Source organism: Malurus melanocephalus, unplaced genomic scaffold (genome assembly GCF_030028575.1).
Source record: "Malurus melanocephalus ecotype Western Australia unplaced genomic scaffold, MMel_1.1 scaffold_616, whole genome shotgun sequence".
Taxonomy (NCBI): domain Eukaryota; kingdom Metazoa; phylum Chordata; class Aves; order Passeriformes; family Maluridae; genus Malurus; species Malurus melanocephalus.
In genome coordinates this window covers 78394-93693 of record NW_026623848.1, presented here as the reverse complement: position 1 = coordinate 93693, position 15300 = coordinate 78394, and the positions used below count along the sequence as shown (strand labels likewise).

The window sequence follows — 15300 nt, the reverse complement described above, 5'->3', positions numbered from 1 at the left end:
GAGCACGTGGGTGGCTGAAGGGATCACTGTGGGGACACGACCCCTCTGCCAGCCCACGCCAAGGCCCTGCAGGGTTTTTGTGGGGTGAGGAGGGGGCAGASCCCACGCCCCTCCTGCAGCTTCACCTTTCCGAAGGCTTAAGGGAAGGAAATCAGTTTAAGCTGCAGCTCTGCAAATCCTGCGGTGTCACACGGGCGGGAGCCGTGCGCCGCTGAGCAACTCCTCCAGGTCTGCATCTCCCTCAGCCTCCCCGTTAATCCAGTTACCACACCTCTGCAATCGGCTTACGGCATGTAGGGAACCCCAAATCCCCTGCGAGGGAGGCGCAGGGAGCGGGGCAGCGGTGCCAGAGATTGGGTTAGGGGTAGGATTAGGGTTAGGATTTGGTGTAGGTTTAGGATTAGGGATAAGGGTAGGGTTAGGGTTAGGTTTTGGGTTAGGTTTAGGGGTAGGTTTAGCAATAAGGGTAGGGTTAGGGGTAGGGATAGGTTTAGGGTTAGGTTTAGGGGTAGGTTTAGGGTTAGGGGTAGATTTAGGGATAGCATTAGGGGTATTAAGGTTAGGTCCTGCCCAGCTCCTCTCCAGGGTGGTAATGTCAGGTCCTTTTCTCTCTCAGCTCATGTTTGCTGTCTGGGAATTGTGTGGCACTGGAGACCTGGCAGCTCAGAGGGAAAGGCTGGGGCATGGGTTGGGAGAAGGAAAACCTGGTGGGACAGGAATAGGAAACTGGAGGTGTGATATTATCCAATATTCCGTGGAAACTGGAGCACTGGAAGCTCATGGATCAGAATCTGACCCCCTAAAATCTGCGCCGTAGCCCCAGCTGCCTTCCCACACCCCCAGCTCCCGCAGGAGGAATTTCCTCCCGGCTTTCTCCACCTCACAGCACCGACTCCCTCCAAAATAACTCAGGAAGGCGAGTGCCGCCCGCAGGGGCCGCGGATAAACGCGCTAAATGGCTGAGAAATGGAGCGTGTCCTCCGGGAGCCACCCCTGCGCCGGGTGGCCGGGCCCCTGTCCTCCCTCCTGGCCCGGGTGGCGACTCGGGGCCAGCACAGGTACGGGGAGGAGGGGACGGAGCGGAGCTGCCGAGGCCACTGGAGCATTGGGAATTGCATTTCACGGCTGGGCGGGCTGGGATACCAAACCGGCCCCGTGCGCCGGGCGCTTGCAGAGGAGATAAGATTTGATTAAGAAGGCTGCTATTAATTTATGGCAAGTACACTCACGGCAGTGGAGAGGTTGCTTTTAATTAATAGCCAGAAGGAGAGTTTTAGAGCTCTTGGTCTCAGTGGGGGGAGAAGGGAGGGAGGGGAAAGCAGGGAAGGAAGGGAACAAAGTAAGTTGGGAGGATTAATGGTCACATCTGCAATTATAAGTCTTTTTCTCAGTGAAAAGGGCAAAAAAACTCACATCAAAAGACCMGCATGGGTGTGGGTGTGCGGGGCTGATCCCTGGGGATGAGATGGGTGGGACTGTGCCCGGTGCCTTTGGCACTGCCCCCTGTGCCACTGGGGAGYGGGGCTGCCCTGTGGCACCAGCCCAGCCTGGGGGGACAGCAAGGGACAGCTGAGTGTCCCTGTGGCTGCTGCAGGGCCAGCTCTGCTGGGATCAGGCCTAAGGGCTCGTGCTGGGATGGATTTCATGGCAGACATTCTTTATTGTGACCCCTGGCACAGGGTGTCAGAGAAGCTGTGGCTGTTCCATYCCTGGCAGTGCCCAAGGCCGGGTTSGAYGTGGCTTGGAGCAATCTGGGGYAATGCCCATGGCAGGAACTGGGACTGGATGGGCTCCCAAACCAGTCCGGGATCCCGTGACTCTGTGATTTTGGCTTTGGTGGCAATGGGATGAGGAGGATGGAGCCATCCTGGCCCCTCTCTGGCCCTGTGGGACCCCCTTGGAGGCTGCAGGGAGTGGCTGGGGTCACYCTGTACCTGCCCAGGTGTTGGGAGGAGGGCGAGCAGGGCTCTGCCAAGGTYCCCAAACCTCACTGCCCCATTTTGGCTTCATCCCTGGCACTCCCAGCCGTTCCCAGTCCCCTCGGTCCCCTCGGTCCCCGGCTGGCAGCAGTGTCGCGCTCCGTGGCTCCCCAGGTGCCGGCAGCGCTCGGCATTTCAATTCCGTGTTTGCTCTTTATGAAGGGGATGGAGCCGTGTCTCAGGAATACTAATGGCTCTGGCGGCGGCGGAGAGAGCCACTAATCCCCCTGCACCTGCCACCCGCCCGCCGGGGACCCCGGGAGGGCCCTGCCCGGGGACACCGGGGCTGTGCTGGGGCCGTGCCGGGGCGTGGCGGTGCCTCCGTGCCCTGGGGCACACGTGTGCCCCTGGATCCACCCTTGGCTTTACCAGCAGCCACTGAAAAATTGGTGATTCCAAACCGCACCTGCCACCCGATGAGCCGGGAACGGGACTTGGCTGAGGGGCGGTTCCTCGGGCAGGGATCCGCTTGTCCCCAGGGCCACCGTGTCCCCAGCACCCCTCAGCCAGGATGGATCCCCTGGGGCCGCCTCTCCTTGTCCCCAGATGAGGCTGTGACACCTCTGAGGGTCACAGGGACGTTGTGACCCCCATGGGTGCTGTTTTTGGGGGCTGTGGGTGACGCTCCCCCCTCCCCAGCCCCTCAGATGCGGCGGCGCCGGGGAACCGCGCCGCGAATATGTTCCACAAATGAATAATAAAAACAAAGGAAAATTACCCTCTTATTGAAACTCGTTTTATGAATAAAACAATTATTCTGGTAATTGAAAAAATGTGTCGTTAAATTAAATGCAGTGGTTCCTATTAAAATTTTAGTGGATTTCTTCTTCTCCTCTGTTTCTCTTTCCCCCTTTTTCCTTGCCTCCCTCCCTCCTGCCTCCGCTGGCGGCTAAAGGCTGGTAATTATAGCGGAGGGTTTCGCTTTCTCTTTATTGTTTTTTAATCTCTTCGTGCTGCGGAGCCAGCGAGAGTCTGATGCCGAAGAGATTTAACTCCATCTCCCCGTGCTGGGGGGGCTGGAGCGGGAGCTGCTCGGTGCCAGTGCCAGGTGGCCGTGCCAGCGCTCCCRGAGGGTTGGCATCTTCCTGGCTGGGCTGGCAACCTCCTTTCCAGGCTCTGTTTTGGGTGGTGATGCCCTGGGAAGGATGAGGGAGCCCTGGGAAGTTTGGGGGGCAGGGACATGGCTCTGTGTCCTCTCCATGGTCCAGGTGGGGTGTGGGCAGTGGAGTGGGCACTTCCCAGGGCTGCACTGGCCACGTCCGGGTGCCACCAAGGAGGGGCTGTTGGCAAGGAGGGAGAGGATGGAGTTGTTTTCCCCGAGGCAGGCGTTGGGCCCTGATTGGGCTCTGTTGGGTGCGCAGGTAAAGGTGGGTGGGTTCAGGGCACCCCGCTGGTGCCCGAGGGCTCTGGCTCCCTTTGGGRTTCCTGGGGCATCCTGCTCATTCACGGTAATTAACAGGAACGGCCTGATCACCTTCCCATGGGTGACCTGGCAAGGGGAGTGCTGGATGCCACCCTGTCCCTAAGGGACACAGGGAGGTGACCCCGCTCTGAACACAAGCATTGAGGGCTCGGTGCTGTCACCGGGTGCCGGGCAGGAGGGGACCCGTGCGTCCCACGAGCCGCCGGTGCTTCAGGGACGGCCGGGGGCACCTGTGGGATGGGATCTCCTGTCCCCATCCCCGTCTCGCCTCTGAAGGGTCAGGGGAAAGGAGGGGACCGCTCCCCCCATYGCCACCCTCCCCCTGCCAGCAGCTGCCAGGCAGAGCCGTGCCCTCGGCAGGCATTCCGGGATTCCTCCGGGCTTAAAACTCCCCGGCCCTCGCCATCAAGAGGGATTTGAAGCCCGGGAGAGGGGAGCTTAGTTCCCAGCTCGCCCATTAGGCCCGGGAATTAGGATCCATTACGGCTCTTTCGGGAGCCCTGCCCTACATCCGCACCCGCTCGGGCTCTAAAGCCCCGCCGGCCCTGATGTAACTAAAGTGCAGGGGCCAAGATTGTCATCCCATTAGGCGGGATTAGTGTCGTGCCAGGGCCTGGCATTAGCGGGGGAGAGCTGGGACTGTCCCTGTCCCCGTCCCTTGTTGCCAGCCCTTGGAATCGCATCCCTCACCGAGCCCCGGGGTCGGAGCTGTGGGCAGGGTGGGGACACAGGGGGTTGGTGGCACCGTTCTGTGTGGAGGGGACACCACTGGCATGGCCTGGCACGGGATGGCGTGGCYGGGGATGGCACCCGAGCTCCGCACCGTCCCGTGCCCCCGGCAGATGTGCAGATGTTCCCGGAGACGCCCCTCGCTGCCGCCTGCGTTCGGAAAGTGATGAATTTCTGCACCAACTAATTAGCCTCTAATTAGCAAGTGGAGTGTAAACAGTCACAACAGATGGGGGAGAGGCGGAATGAGCAGTAATGACCCTTCGTTTGGCGGGGGGACGTGGCTGTCACCCACCGGGACCCTCCCCCGGAGCCCCGGGCCGGGGGAACGGCGCCTCCCATCCGTGCCGGCTCCACGGGGAGGCGGTGGGAGCTCCGTGATCCTGGATTTGGTGGTGCCCTGGCTTGTGGTGGATGGTGGGAGAGAGGAGCTGTCCCCTCGGAGCAGAGCTGGGGTGGCTGGTGCTGCTGGAGAGGGAAACTGAGGCAGGGGGGCTGCAGAAGGGGGCAAGGGGAACAGCGCTGCTCAGCATTGGGGTCCCCCACTCTTCTCCCTTCCAGCAGCTGCTGTGGGCACCCCTGGGAAGCTTCTGGGCAGGAGAACACCAGGAACACCAGGTCTGGTCCCTGGAGGCCTCTCTGGAGGCCTCAGAACTAACGAGCCGCGTTCCCCTGCCTGGATCCCTCCTCTCCTCCGGCTGCCCCGGGCGCTGGGTTGGGCTCCTTGGAGGGGCACAGAGCTCCCAGGAGGAGGAGAATTCCACACGAGGCTGCCCAGAGCTCAGTGCCACCTTCATCCCTCTCCAGGGACCCCCAGGACCCCCATCCCTGCTGTCCTCAGCTCTGTTTGGGGTGGGTTTGGCTCTCGTGGGGACACGGGGGGCGTTGGGCGCCGTGACCTTCGCGGGTGGATCACCACGGAGCGATCCGTGTGGAATCGGGAGCTGCTTCTCCTCCTCTGCGCCGTTTTTCACCCCTTAATGCAGAACAGATGGCTCGGGCGCTTCAAAGCGTGATGAGCCTTAGCTGCTTAAAATCAAATTAGGATGGATGCAAACGGCGGGCGGGCCCAGGGGAAGGTGCGCCAGCAGCACCCTGCTTCCCAAACGCTTCCCAAACGCTTCCAAAACCCTTCTCAAACCTTTCCCAAGTGCCTCCAGGACACCTCCCAGGGGTGTCCCAGTCACCTCCCACACACGGAGTGCTGGCTGGGTGCAGGGGTGCACCAGGCACAGCAGATTTCGGTCACACCACAGCTGCATCGCGCCCAGTGCGCCCCAATCTGCTCATGGCTCATTGACTGGTTCCATACGGGAGGTGTTGGGATCCAGAGCTRCCATCTGGCTGTGCCACGTCCCCAKCTGGGCACTGCCCTAATCCCAAAGTCACCAGGGTGGCGTGGGCGAAGTCCCGGCCCTGCAGGTCAAGCTCCTGCCAGGCCGTGCTGGGGACACGTGCGGCCACCCCCGTGCACAGGTGACACCGATCCTGCACTGGGGTGTCCCCGTGAGCCCCGGGCCACCCGTGACCCCATTGCTGGGACATCCTGGGAGCTGCAGGGCTGCCACGAGCCCTCCAGGCCAGGGAACAGTGTGCCCATGGGTCAGGGTCACAGCAGTGGTGCCACCCCCCACAGCCAGGGCACTGAGCTGCCCCTGTGCCACCTGAGTCATGCTGGGCTGCTGTCCCTGATGCCCCAATGTTCAGATCCACCCTGGACCTGAGGCAGGGACACCGAGATGAGGAAGGGCTGCCCCTTTCTATGATTCCAGCCAGCGCTGCTGAAGGTCAGAAAGGAAGATTAAATTAACGATCCACAAGCTGCTCCTTCCCCTCCTAATGACTCGGCTGGCATCAGCACCACCGTGCCCTCCCCTTTGCCATCAGGGTGTGAATCCATTGGGCATTTCCATGTGGAGCTGGGCCTGAGGAGAGGGACCCCTGTGCAGGTTTTGGGGRGTCTCAGGTGGCTCTGAGCTCCCACAAACCCCCRTCACACCCCCAGGGTGGTGGGCACYGCTCACAGCGCGGGGATCCGCGGCAGGAATTCAGCTCGAGCAGACAAGAAAGCAAAGCCCTACCCCAAAGAAAAAACCCAGAGCTGTGATTGAACGTGCACTTGAAAGCTGCTGGGGAATATGAATGTGCCTTTGAAGTAAAAGGGCTTCCATTTGTTAAGCAGAAAATGGAGCTGTGTGGTTCGATTTATAGTTTTACTTAGCAAATAAAACAGGAGAGGAGTAAGTGGTTCTGCCTCGCTCCGCTCACAGCCCCTCCGCCCCTTCACCCCCYGAGTTAAAAGCTCGGAGATGCTACAAAGGGAGCCGGGAATAAAGCAAAGAAGCAGCTTAGATAAACCTGCAGCGGGCTGAGCCATTGTGGATGGGCTGCTGGAGTGGCTCAGGCAGGGACAAGGGACACAGGAGGGGGCTGGGTGGCCTGGCTGGGGCAGGGGACAGGGAGGAGGCCACCGGGGATGGTGACGCCAATGGAATCACGGGATGGGTTGGGTTGGAAGGGACCTTAAAGATCATTTTGTCCCATCCCCTGACAAAGGCAGGGATGGCAGTGCTGGTGGCCCTGGGAACGGTGCAATGGCAGTCCCTGATCCCTCTCCCTCCTCTCTCCACAGACGATGTCTCCCCGTACTTCAAGACGGAGCCGGTGCGGAGCCAGGTGCACCTGGAGGGGAACCGGCTGGTGCTGACCTGCATGGCCGAGGGCAGCTGGCCCCTCGAGTTCAAGTGGCTGCACAACAGCCGGGAGCTCACCAAATTCTCCCTGGAGTACCGGTGAGTCCGGAGAGGGCGGGCAGAGTCACAACTGCCCAGGGAGCTGTGGAGGTGTCTGAGGAGCGCACGGACATGGCACTCAGTGCTCTGGGCTGGGGATGGCCACAGGTTGGGCTCGATGACCTTGGAGGTCTTTCCCAACCTCAGGGATTCAGGAATTCTGAGTTCCTGAGTGTCCGGAGTGAATTCTGCTCTGTGGCAGGTGCCAGAGCCAGCGCTGCCATCCTGGGAGCAGCACACAGGCAGCACTCGCAGCCCGGGAGCTGYCGGCTCTGTTTGCAGAGCAAACGGGGAATTTAAGCAGGTCAACACCGGGGAGGAGGTGTTTGCACAAGCGGATTAACACCTTAACACCGGGCTGCGGATCACAGCCCGCCCGTGGCTCCCTGGGAGCAGCCGGAGCGCGAAGGGGCAAGGCAGGGTGGTGTGAGAGAGTGCCCAGATCCCGGCRCTCAGCCCCGTGTGCCAGCTGATCCTGGCACAGGGCGACTCCGGCCCCTTGGAGCTGGCCTTTAAATCCAGGCGGGCACCTCTCGCCGTCTCCTCTGAGCGTGTGTGTCATCCTCTCTGTTTTAATCAATAATTCAGGTCGAGACAAGCTGTTCCCCCTTTCCAGGCATCGAATCCAAAGGCTTCGTGTTGCTGTAGCAACGCGGGGCTGCTCCGGGATGCCGGGAGCGCAGAGAGAGTGGCTGGGTGACGTCGTGTGCCGCGCTGGGATCCTGTGGCCCCTCCTTGGGGACCCTGGGGACTGTCCCCTCCGAGCTGTGGTGGCTGTAGCTCTGCAATGCCCTCAGAGGGGGATGGGTGCCCCGTGGGATGCCCTTATCCCTCCTCCCWCATCCCGGTGTGGAAGTTCAGAGACCTGTTGAGCCCCACAATTCCCACTGCTGTCGGGAATGCAGCTCTTTCCCAGGCAGGAGACCCTGATCCCGGGCCCTGCTCTGTCCTGGGAGCAGCTTGGGGTGCCTGGGGGGCGCCTCCAAACCAGAATGGGGGTTCTGACTTCTTTCCCTCAGTTTCTCCTGGGTTTGATCCGTGCCTCAGTTTACCCTTCTATAGGAAAGTGGCCAACAATGATGTGTGTGCTCTGGGATGCTCGGCACCTCCAAATCCCWSCATCCCTGCATCCCWSCATCCCATCATCCCTGCATCYCTKCTCCCCTCCCCCGGAGCCCCCAGCTCCAGCTCCAKCATCCACCCAGAAAGGATTAAGGAAAGAAGCGAAAAACCGACCAAACAAACAAAYAAACAAACACGTGGGGAAAACCCAAACAAACCCAGCGCAGCCAGCGGAGCGAAGGAACCGCAGCGCAAATCCCAGCCGGGCTCCCACCGAACCTGCCGGGATCCCTCGGCTCTGCCTGGGGCTCCTTGGGGATTTCGAGTATGGAGATGAGGGTTTGGCTGTCTTGCCTGGCAGGGGAGGCTGCTGGTGAGAAGGCAAAGGACCGAAATTAGTTATGATGGGCAGAAATTGAATTTTAATAGAGCTGTCGGTGGCGCGGAGCCAGCCCGCTCAGGCAGTGGGAAGGTTGTAATTAAAAGTTAACGAGTTTAGAAACAGAGTAATCCTTGGGGAAGGGAGGGCTGGTGCTGATGGCCGGGGAGGCTCTGGGATGCTCCGGCCGTGCAGGGTTGGGGATGGCTCTGGGTGCGTGGGTGCGGTGGGTGAGGGGTGAGGGGTGAAGGGTGGCCTGTCCCTGCCAGCTCCGCGCTGCCGCGTGTCCCCCGGCATGTCCCCACTCCAGGGACAGGAATGACCTTCCCCAGGGCCGGGCTGTGYCCGTGAGGGAGGTTTTGGAGAGGGCACTGTGCTCCGGGAGCTGTGCCTGGGGGCTGGCTGGGCTTGGTGGCATCACCTCGCTGTTCTCAGCCACCTTTAGTGGCGTCACCTCGCGGTTCCCARCCGGGGYACCGTGTCTCCAAGCATTTCAYCCTCTTCAYCCTCCTCATCCTCAGCGCTGCTCCCCAAATCCGCTCCTGAGCGGGGCATCGCTCTGGCACCGCCGGCTGCGGTGGTCCCTGTGCATCYCCCCCTTTTGGGGGGCTGTGGGCAGGGGGTCGCTGTCCCCCGCCCCCTCGAGCCGCCCCTCTTCATCCTCGCCGGTGGTCGGAGGAGCTCACGCYGCGTTTCCAGGGAAGGAGCCGCTCTCCCAGTTTGGCAGCGTTTCCATGGCGACCGCCCTTTCCTTCCCGCAGCGGTTCCGCCGCCACCGGAGCGGCTCTTGGCATTCGCCGAGGGCCAGGTGGGCAACGGGCTCGGCAGAGCCCCGGCCCCGAGCTCGGCAGGTCCCGGGCGGTGCCTCTGCCTGGAGCYGATCCCTCGGGAGCATCCCTGGGGACCGCGGCGGGATCGCCCGGCTCTGTGAACATGCGGAGCCAACCTCGCTGAGGAGCGTCCCAGGGGATCAGGAGTGATGAGGGACTCGAGAAGGACCGGGGGCCAGCCCGGGGCTGTGCGTTCGTGGAGCTGTTCCCCCTTGGGAGCCATCCCTGCGGGCTGTGGAGGTCGGGCAGCAGCCTGGCTCTGTGTGTGATCACAGACCCATCCCCCGGAGCATCCCTGGGGACGGGAGCATCCCTGGGGACGGGAGCGTCTCAGCTTGGTTCCGCGAGCCTGCAGAGCTCTCCTCCCTCGGGAGCATCCCAGGGGACCAGGCATGACGAGGGACCCGCGGGGGACTGAGCAGCAGCCTGGCTCTGTGTGTGTGTGTGGAAATGCATGGATCCCAATGTACGGATCCTCCTTTGGGAGCACCCTGGGGACCGCGGGGTGATCGAGGATCAACTCTGAGTGTGCCCACGGACCTGTGACCGCAGGGACATCCCTGGGCACGGTGTGGGATCAGGGACCACCCTGCCTTCCCCTCTCYGTGCTCCCTCCRTTCCCCGCYGCTGCCACGGAGGSATTTTYCCCRTGGGATCCCCCGCTCTGGGGACACSCAGTGACACCCCTCCAGCTCCCGCTGTCCCTCAGGCACTGGACACTCAGGTGCCCTGGTCCTGCTGTGCAGGGCCAGCTCTGTTTTTCCCTCTGGAATCTCTCCGGCGCTGGGCTCTCAGCGAGCTCTCCCGAGCCTCTCGTACGAGGAATCATAACATGCAAATCAGGCAGCTTGATGTCTTTAATGAAATCCTCGGAAGGAAAGCGCTTCTCTGGTGAATTGAGGATATTTATTTCTCATACAAGAAATTTAACATGCAGATTAGTTGGGTCTGGTAATTTATCACATGAGATTGTCCTATTAAGGGCTGCATCGAGTCCTGCTGCCTTCGGAAATTACCTTACACATAGATTACCTCTGGACAGACTCCCATCCGTAGGGATGCATCTTCCAGCTCCTAAATCAGCCCTCGAGCCTCTCCTCAGGGTCTCCACAGCTGGTGCAAGAGTCCAGCAGCTACTGAAGGATTCCCTGCCTCCTCTCAAGAGCTCAGATCCCCTTTTGTGGAGCTGGGAATGTGTAATTCCATCTCCAGCTCCGGCTGGCTTTGCCCCAGCTCCTGCCAGCCAAGCAGGGCTGGCACAGCTGAGCCCCTCRGTGCCACCTCCTGCCAGCCCTGGGGTGGGTTTTCAAGCACATGGTGCCTCTGCTCCATCTCCGTCTCATTGCAGGAACCTTTCTGTGTGGTCTCACCGAGATTTGGGGCAGATTTGGGGCTCTTTCAATGGCCTCTCTTTCCTGGGCTGTTTTAGGGTGTCCCCCAGGGGTGCAGGGACATGTTTGGCTGCACACACAGGATCCTTTATGGCCTGTTGGGGACCCCAAATGTTTGATGCCCAAAATTATGTAAAATATTGAGCCAGAATCCTCTACAAATCCCAGTCCTGATCCAGGATGGATCCACCCTGGATTCCTGGTGGAATCTCAACCCATGGTGCTGCTCATTGGTGGGACCAGCCCAGGAGCAAAGCCCACCTCTCTACCATGGTGAGCTAATGCCCATGCAAGGATTTAATTAACGAACATTGGAGGGGTTGTATCCAGGCTGGGTGGGAGCCCAGCAGGAATCTGCTGGTTCTGGTGGCCTGGCCTGTGTCACCTCTGGCATCACCACAAGTGGCAAAGCCCTGGGAGAGCTGGTGAAGAGCGTGGACAGGGTTTTCCTGGGAATGCTTGTGCTGGGAAAGCTCCTGCCTGTCTCTGTGGCTCGTTTGGAATCGGGAGGGCGCAGGAATGTTGGTGACAGTGAGCAGCGACTGCTGGGCACAGGGCAGTGGTGCCAGGGAGCCACGGCAGGAGGCACGTGGTGGGATGGCAGCACAGGGAATCTCCGTGCTCTGGAGGAGAGGACAGGGAGCTCTCGGAGCTGGAGATGCCACCGGAGCTGGGAGGTGGCCAAGCTCGTGGTTAGCAATGCACCAAAGCCCTCCGGATGCTGCAACACGGATCGAGGCTCGCTCCGTCCCCGCTCTGCAGGAAGGAGGCTGATTAATACACGGGCATTAATTATTAAATGCCTCATTGTTCTGGCAGGGCCAATTGAGGCAGCGATTTACGGGGCCGCCGGCGCCCGCCCGATTCCCACGGCCGAGGGAAAACGCTGCAGGCAGGCGGGGAGGCGGCGGCCACGTGGGTGCGGATGAACCCGTTCCGATCGGGAGCTAACCGAGATCCAATAGCCTGGTTAAGCGGGGCTGATGGAGCACCGCGGGGATGCTCACAGCCCCATCGAGCGCTGGCCCGGCGCRGCGCAGGGGCCGGACACGCGCTCGGATGCTGCGAGTCGTTAAACCTCTGCTAAGTGTGTTTTAATGCTCACTTGACATTTCATTATCCCGCGGTAACTATTCAAACACACGTCCCCTCCAGAATTAATTAGTCGTTATACAGGATATTAATCAAAGGGGACTGTGCCAGCGTGCTTCCATCCCAAATCTGATCCAGCTGTTGCCGTTACTGGGCGGCATTGGAAGAACCTCACAGATTTCTGCGCTCTTCTGGCTTTCAATTTGATGGATCAAATCCTTTGGCTGATGCTTTTCCCGGCCCTTCTCCACCCCCTCAATCTAAGAATAATTCGGCAGCGTCAGCCCCACGCTCCTCAGCAACCCTACAATAACAGAGGCACGGCAGCAGCCGGGGCTGGGGCATCGCTGAGCCGGAGCGATGGGAGCAATCCCGCTGAACGCGGCGGTGCCGTGCCAGGATGGCACGGTGAGGAGCTGGGCACGCTGCTGTGCCCTGCCCTGCCTCGCCGGCTGGATCAGGGATGGATGGACGGATGGACGGATGGACGGATGGACGGGCAGGTTGTCATTCCCGGCGTGCAGCCATCCATCTGTCAGACTGATCCGGTGCCAAAGCTGCTGCTGCAAACCCGCCCGTCCCCGGGCACGGGGATCCTGCCGCCGGAGCCCCCTCCTGACCCCGGGGCCGAGCGGGACGYGGCCGCTTCCTGCCGGAGCAGTGTGGGTCAGTCCTCGCTGTGGAAGGGCTTTTCCCCGCGGACGATGCCCTGTCAACCTCCGTCTTCACAGAGAAGCCAAACAAACCCCTGGAACAGCRGAGTCAGCAGCGAGGGCTGCGCCGGGAGCTGGGCCAGGCTTCACCTCCGTCCTGGCTGGAGCGGGGGTKGGGGGACAGAGCCACCCGGTCAGGACACCGCGATCGGTCCCAGCTGGAGGATTTGCTGCCTTGCATGGCACAACGGGTCTGGGAGCTCCTGGCCGTGGAGMTGTGGCACAAACTGGGGGATCTGTGTGGTGACATCCACCCCCGCTGCCCGCAGCACATCCCCTGCCAGGGGGTGACATTGGGGGTGAAATCAATTCCYGTCCCCTTCCAGCCAGGCATGATGGGGGAAGGAAATCGAATCCGAGCGGTCTTGGATAAAAGCCTCGGTGGAAAGCGAGCGGCAGAGAACAAAGTCTGTGCCGGTTTGGTTGATGACTGCGGGCTGGGCTGCGCCGGGAATTGATTTCCTTTCTCTGGGCTATTTTCAGCTGCTGAGGTGTGTGTGGAAGTGCTGCTGCTTTAATAACTCCTCCAGCCCCCGTGTGTGGGGACCGGGCCCCGTAATTGGATCTGCCGGAGTGTCCTGGGCTGGGGGACAAGGCTCTCCGTGCCCAAGGAGGTGTCCTGCCCTTGGGGACAAGGCCAGCGCTGTGTGCAGAAGGTGCTCCCTGTGACCCCAGGGGCGGGGCCGGTTTGGGGTTTGCATTGTCCCCCTCACAATGTGGGGGGACGTGGCAGCGAGGACACGGATCTGTTTGGGGACACGCGTGTCCCTCTGCTGCCRCGTGTCCATCCGTCCATCGGCGCGTTCGGGTGTCGCGGTGTGATTTATTAACGAGGACACCGCAAGGAGAGCGGGCCCATTACTCCTGGCGTCTGCAGCCGCTCCTGACAGCTCCGTGGAATTGAAATATCTTATTTAAAGCCTCTGGGGAGCATTTTTAAATATCAGCCGTGACACTCAAGGACTCGTTCCCAAAGGGCACCCTCCCTGGTCCCGCGGGGACGGGTGACCCCGGCGCCCCGTGTGGGTGGGAGGCCCGGTGGGTGTCACCGCGGGTTTGGTGCCAGTCCCGCCGTGCCCACCCCATCTCGGCGRTGCCACCGGGCGAGCCCCGTGTCCCCTGTCACCATCTTCGGTGCGGGGAGGTGGGCGCGGGGCCRCGCCGCGCTGCGGGCACAGGGAACGCGCTCCTCAGGTCTTATGAAAGTTTAATTTACGCTCAGTTCTCAGAAGAACAAACAAAGCTCTGCCGAAAGAGCCCGCGGCGGGTTTTAACGCAAGATTAGATTTTGGGCAAGGAGGGCTGAGCTTGCTTTATTTATTCCCTCTCTGCTTTATCTCGCAGAGCTCCCCGTTGGGGACAGCGACGCTGCAGCGCCCGCCCGGTCCCCCGGAGCTCCCCCGTCTGTTTTGGGGGGATGAAACAGGAGCTCTGGGGGTGGACACTGCTCGGGGAGGTCTGGTGGGGACAGGGTCCGGTTTGGGGACCGGGGCGATGCTCGGGGAGTGGGCGGGTGGAGATGGGGACATTTGCTTTATCTCCGCACGGCTGCTGGCGCTGGTGGCTGATAAGAACTGCCGTGGGGCTGATAAGGGGGCTCATCGGAGCAGTKGCAGGCTCGGCCACTCTGGGGTCCRGGCTGAGTGACAGCAGCAGATCACAGTGTCACTGCTGTGGCTTGGGCAGGGTCAGGACAGCAGGTCCAGGTCCCAACTCGCGGCCACGGGTCACATCCAGCCCCCGGACAGTGACCGGCTCATGCACAGTGGAAACACCTCCCGTGTGTATGGCCATGAGTGTCCGTGTGACACTGAGGGCCACCGGGGTGTCCCCGCAGTCACCCACGCCAGCACGGACACGCGCCTCCAGCAGCAGCTCCTCAGGGAAAGGGAGCTCCTGGCACAGGCACAGTGAATCGGGGGGTTGTGACAATGACAGGGGGACTGTGACAGTGACAGGGATGTCCCCTCACTCCCAATACCCCTCCCGCAGGTACATGATCACCTCGCTGGACCGCACCCACGCCGGCTTCTACCGCTGCATCGTCCGCAACCGCATGGGAGCTCTGCTGCAGCGCCAGACCGAGGTGCAGGTGGCCTGTAAGTGACTGTCCTGCTCCTTGGGGACAGCCTGGGGACACCCAGCTCCCGGCTCTGGTGTTGGTGCCACTCGTGGACAGCGCGTGTGAGCTTGGAGTGTCCCTGGGATGACACTTGGCAGGGACATCCAGAGTGTCCCTGGGGTGACACTGGCAGGGACATCCAGAGTGTCCCTGGGATGACACTTGGCAGGGACATCCAGAGTGTCCCTGGGGTGACACTGGCAGGGACATCTGGAGTGACCCTGGGGTGACACTTGACAGGGACATCCAGAGTGTCCCTGGGGTGACACTGGCAGGGACATGAGTGTCCCTGGGGTGACACTTGGCAGGGACATTCACAGATTTAAAGAGACAGTGTGAGTGCTGAGGCCTGGGATGGTGGCTCTGTCCCCACACGGGACCTGCCCCTCCCTGTCACCCCTTGCCTTTGGGACACCCCCAATCCCATCCCCTTAAACACCTCCTGAGGAACAGTGACAAATCAGGAAGATAATGAGAAATTAATAAGGCAGCTGTGCTAACTACTAATGATAATGGCAAAGTCGTTAAAAAAGGATTCTTTACACATTTTTAATTACAGCAATTAAGGAAGTCAATAAAAATCGCCTGTCCCACCCCGCTTCTCCATGTCCCCCACTTCTCTCCATCTCCCAGAACTGCTGTTCTTCCAGCCTGGCAGTGGCAGGGTGGGATGGAGGCGGCTGTGTCCCATCGTGTCCCTGGAGTCAGGGTCATGTTGGGATGCTCCTGGCACTGGGATGTTGGATGGGACACGGGGAGAGCCCAGGGAGCCCCAGGCCTGGGTCCTC

The 15300-nt window shown here is 61.0% G+C and overlaps 2 protein-coding genes across 2 annotated transcripts in view; one reads left to right on the top strand and one right to left on the bottom strand.

Moving 5' to 3' along the window:
- The window catches only part of RPL38 (ribosomal protein L38), a 135662-nt gene that overhangs the window by 52230 nt on the left and 68132 nt on the right, over positions 1 to 15300 (bottom strand). The gene's annotated exons all lie outside the window — the stretch shown is intronic.
- SDK2 (sidekick cell adhesion molecule 2) overlaps positions 1 to 15300 on the top strand; it is a 45210-nt gene that overhangs the window by 11031 nt on the left and 18879 nt on the right. Inside the window, exons 2-3 of the mRNA XM_057383213.1 lie at positions 6764 to 6923; positions 14383 to 14489. Of these exons, the coding sequence (XP_057239196.1) occupies positions 6764 to 6923; positions 14383 to 14489 (267 nt within the window). The remainder of the gene's footprint in view (positions 1 to 6763; positions 6924 to 14382; positions 14490 to 15300) is intronic.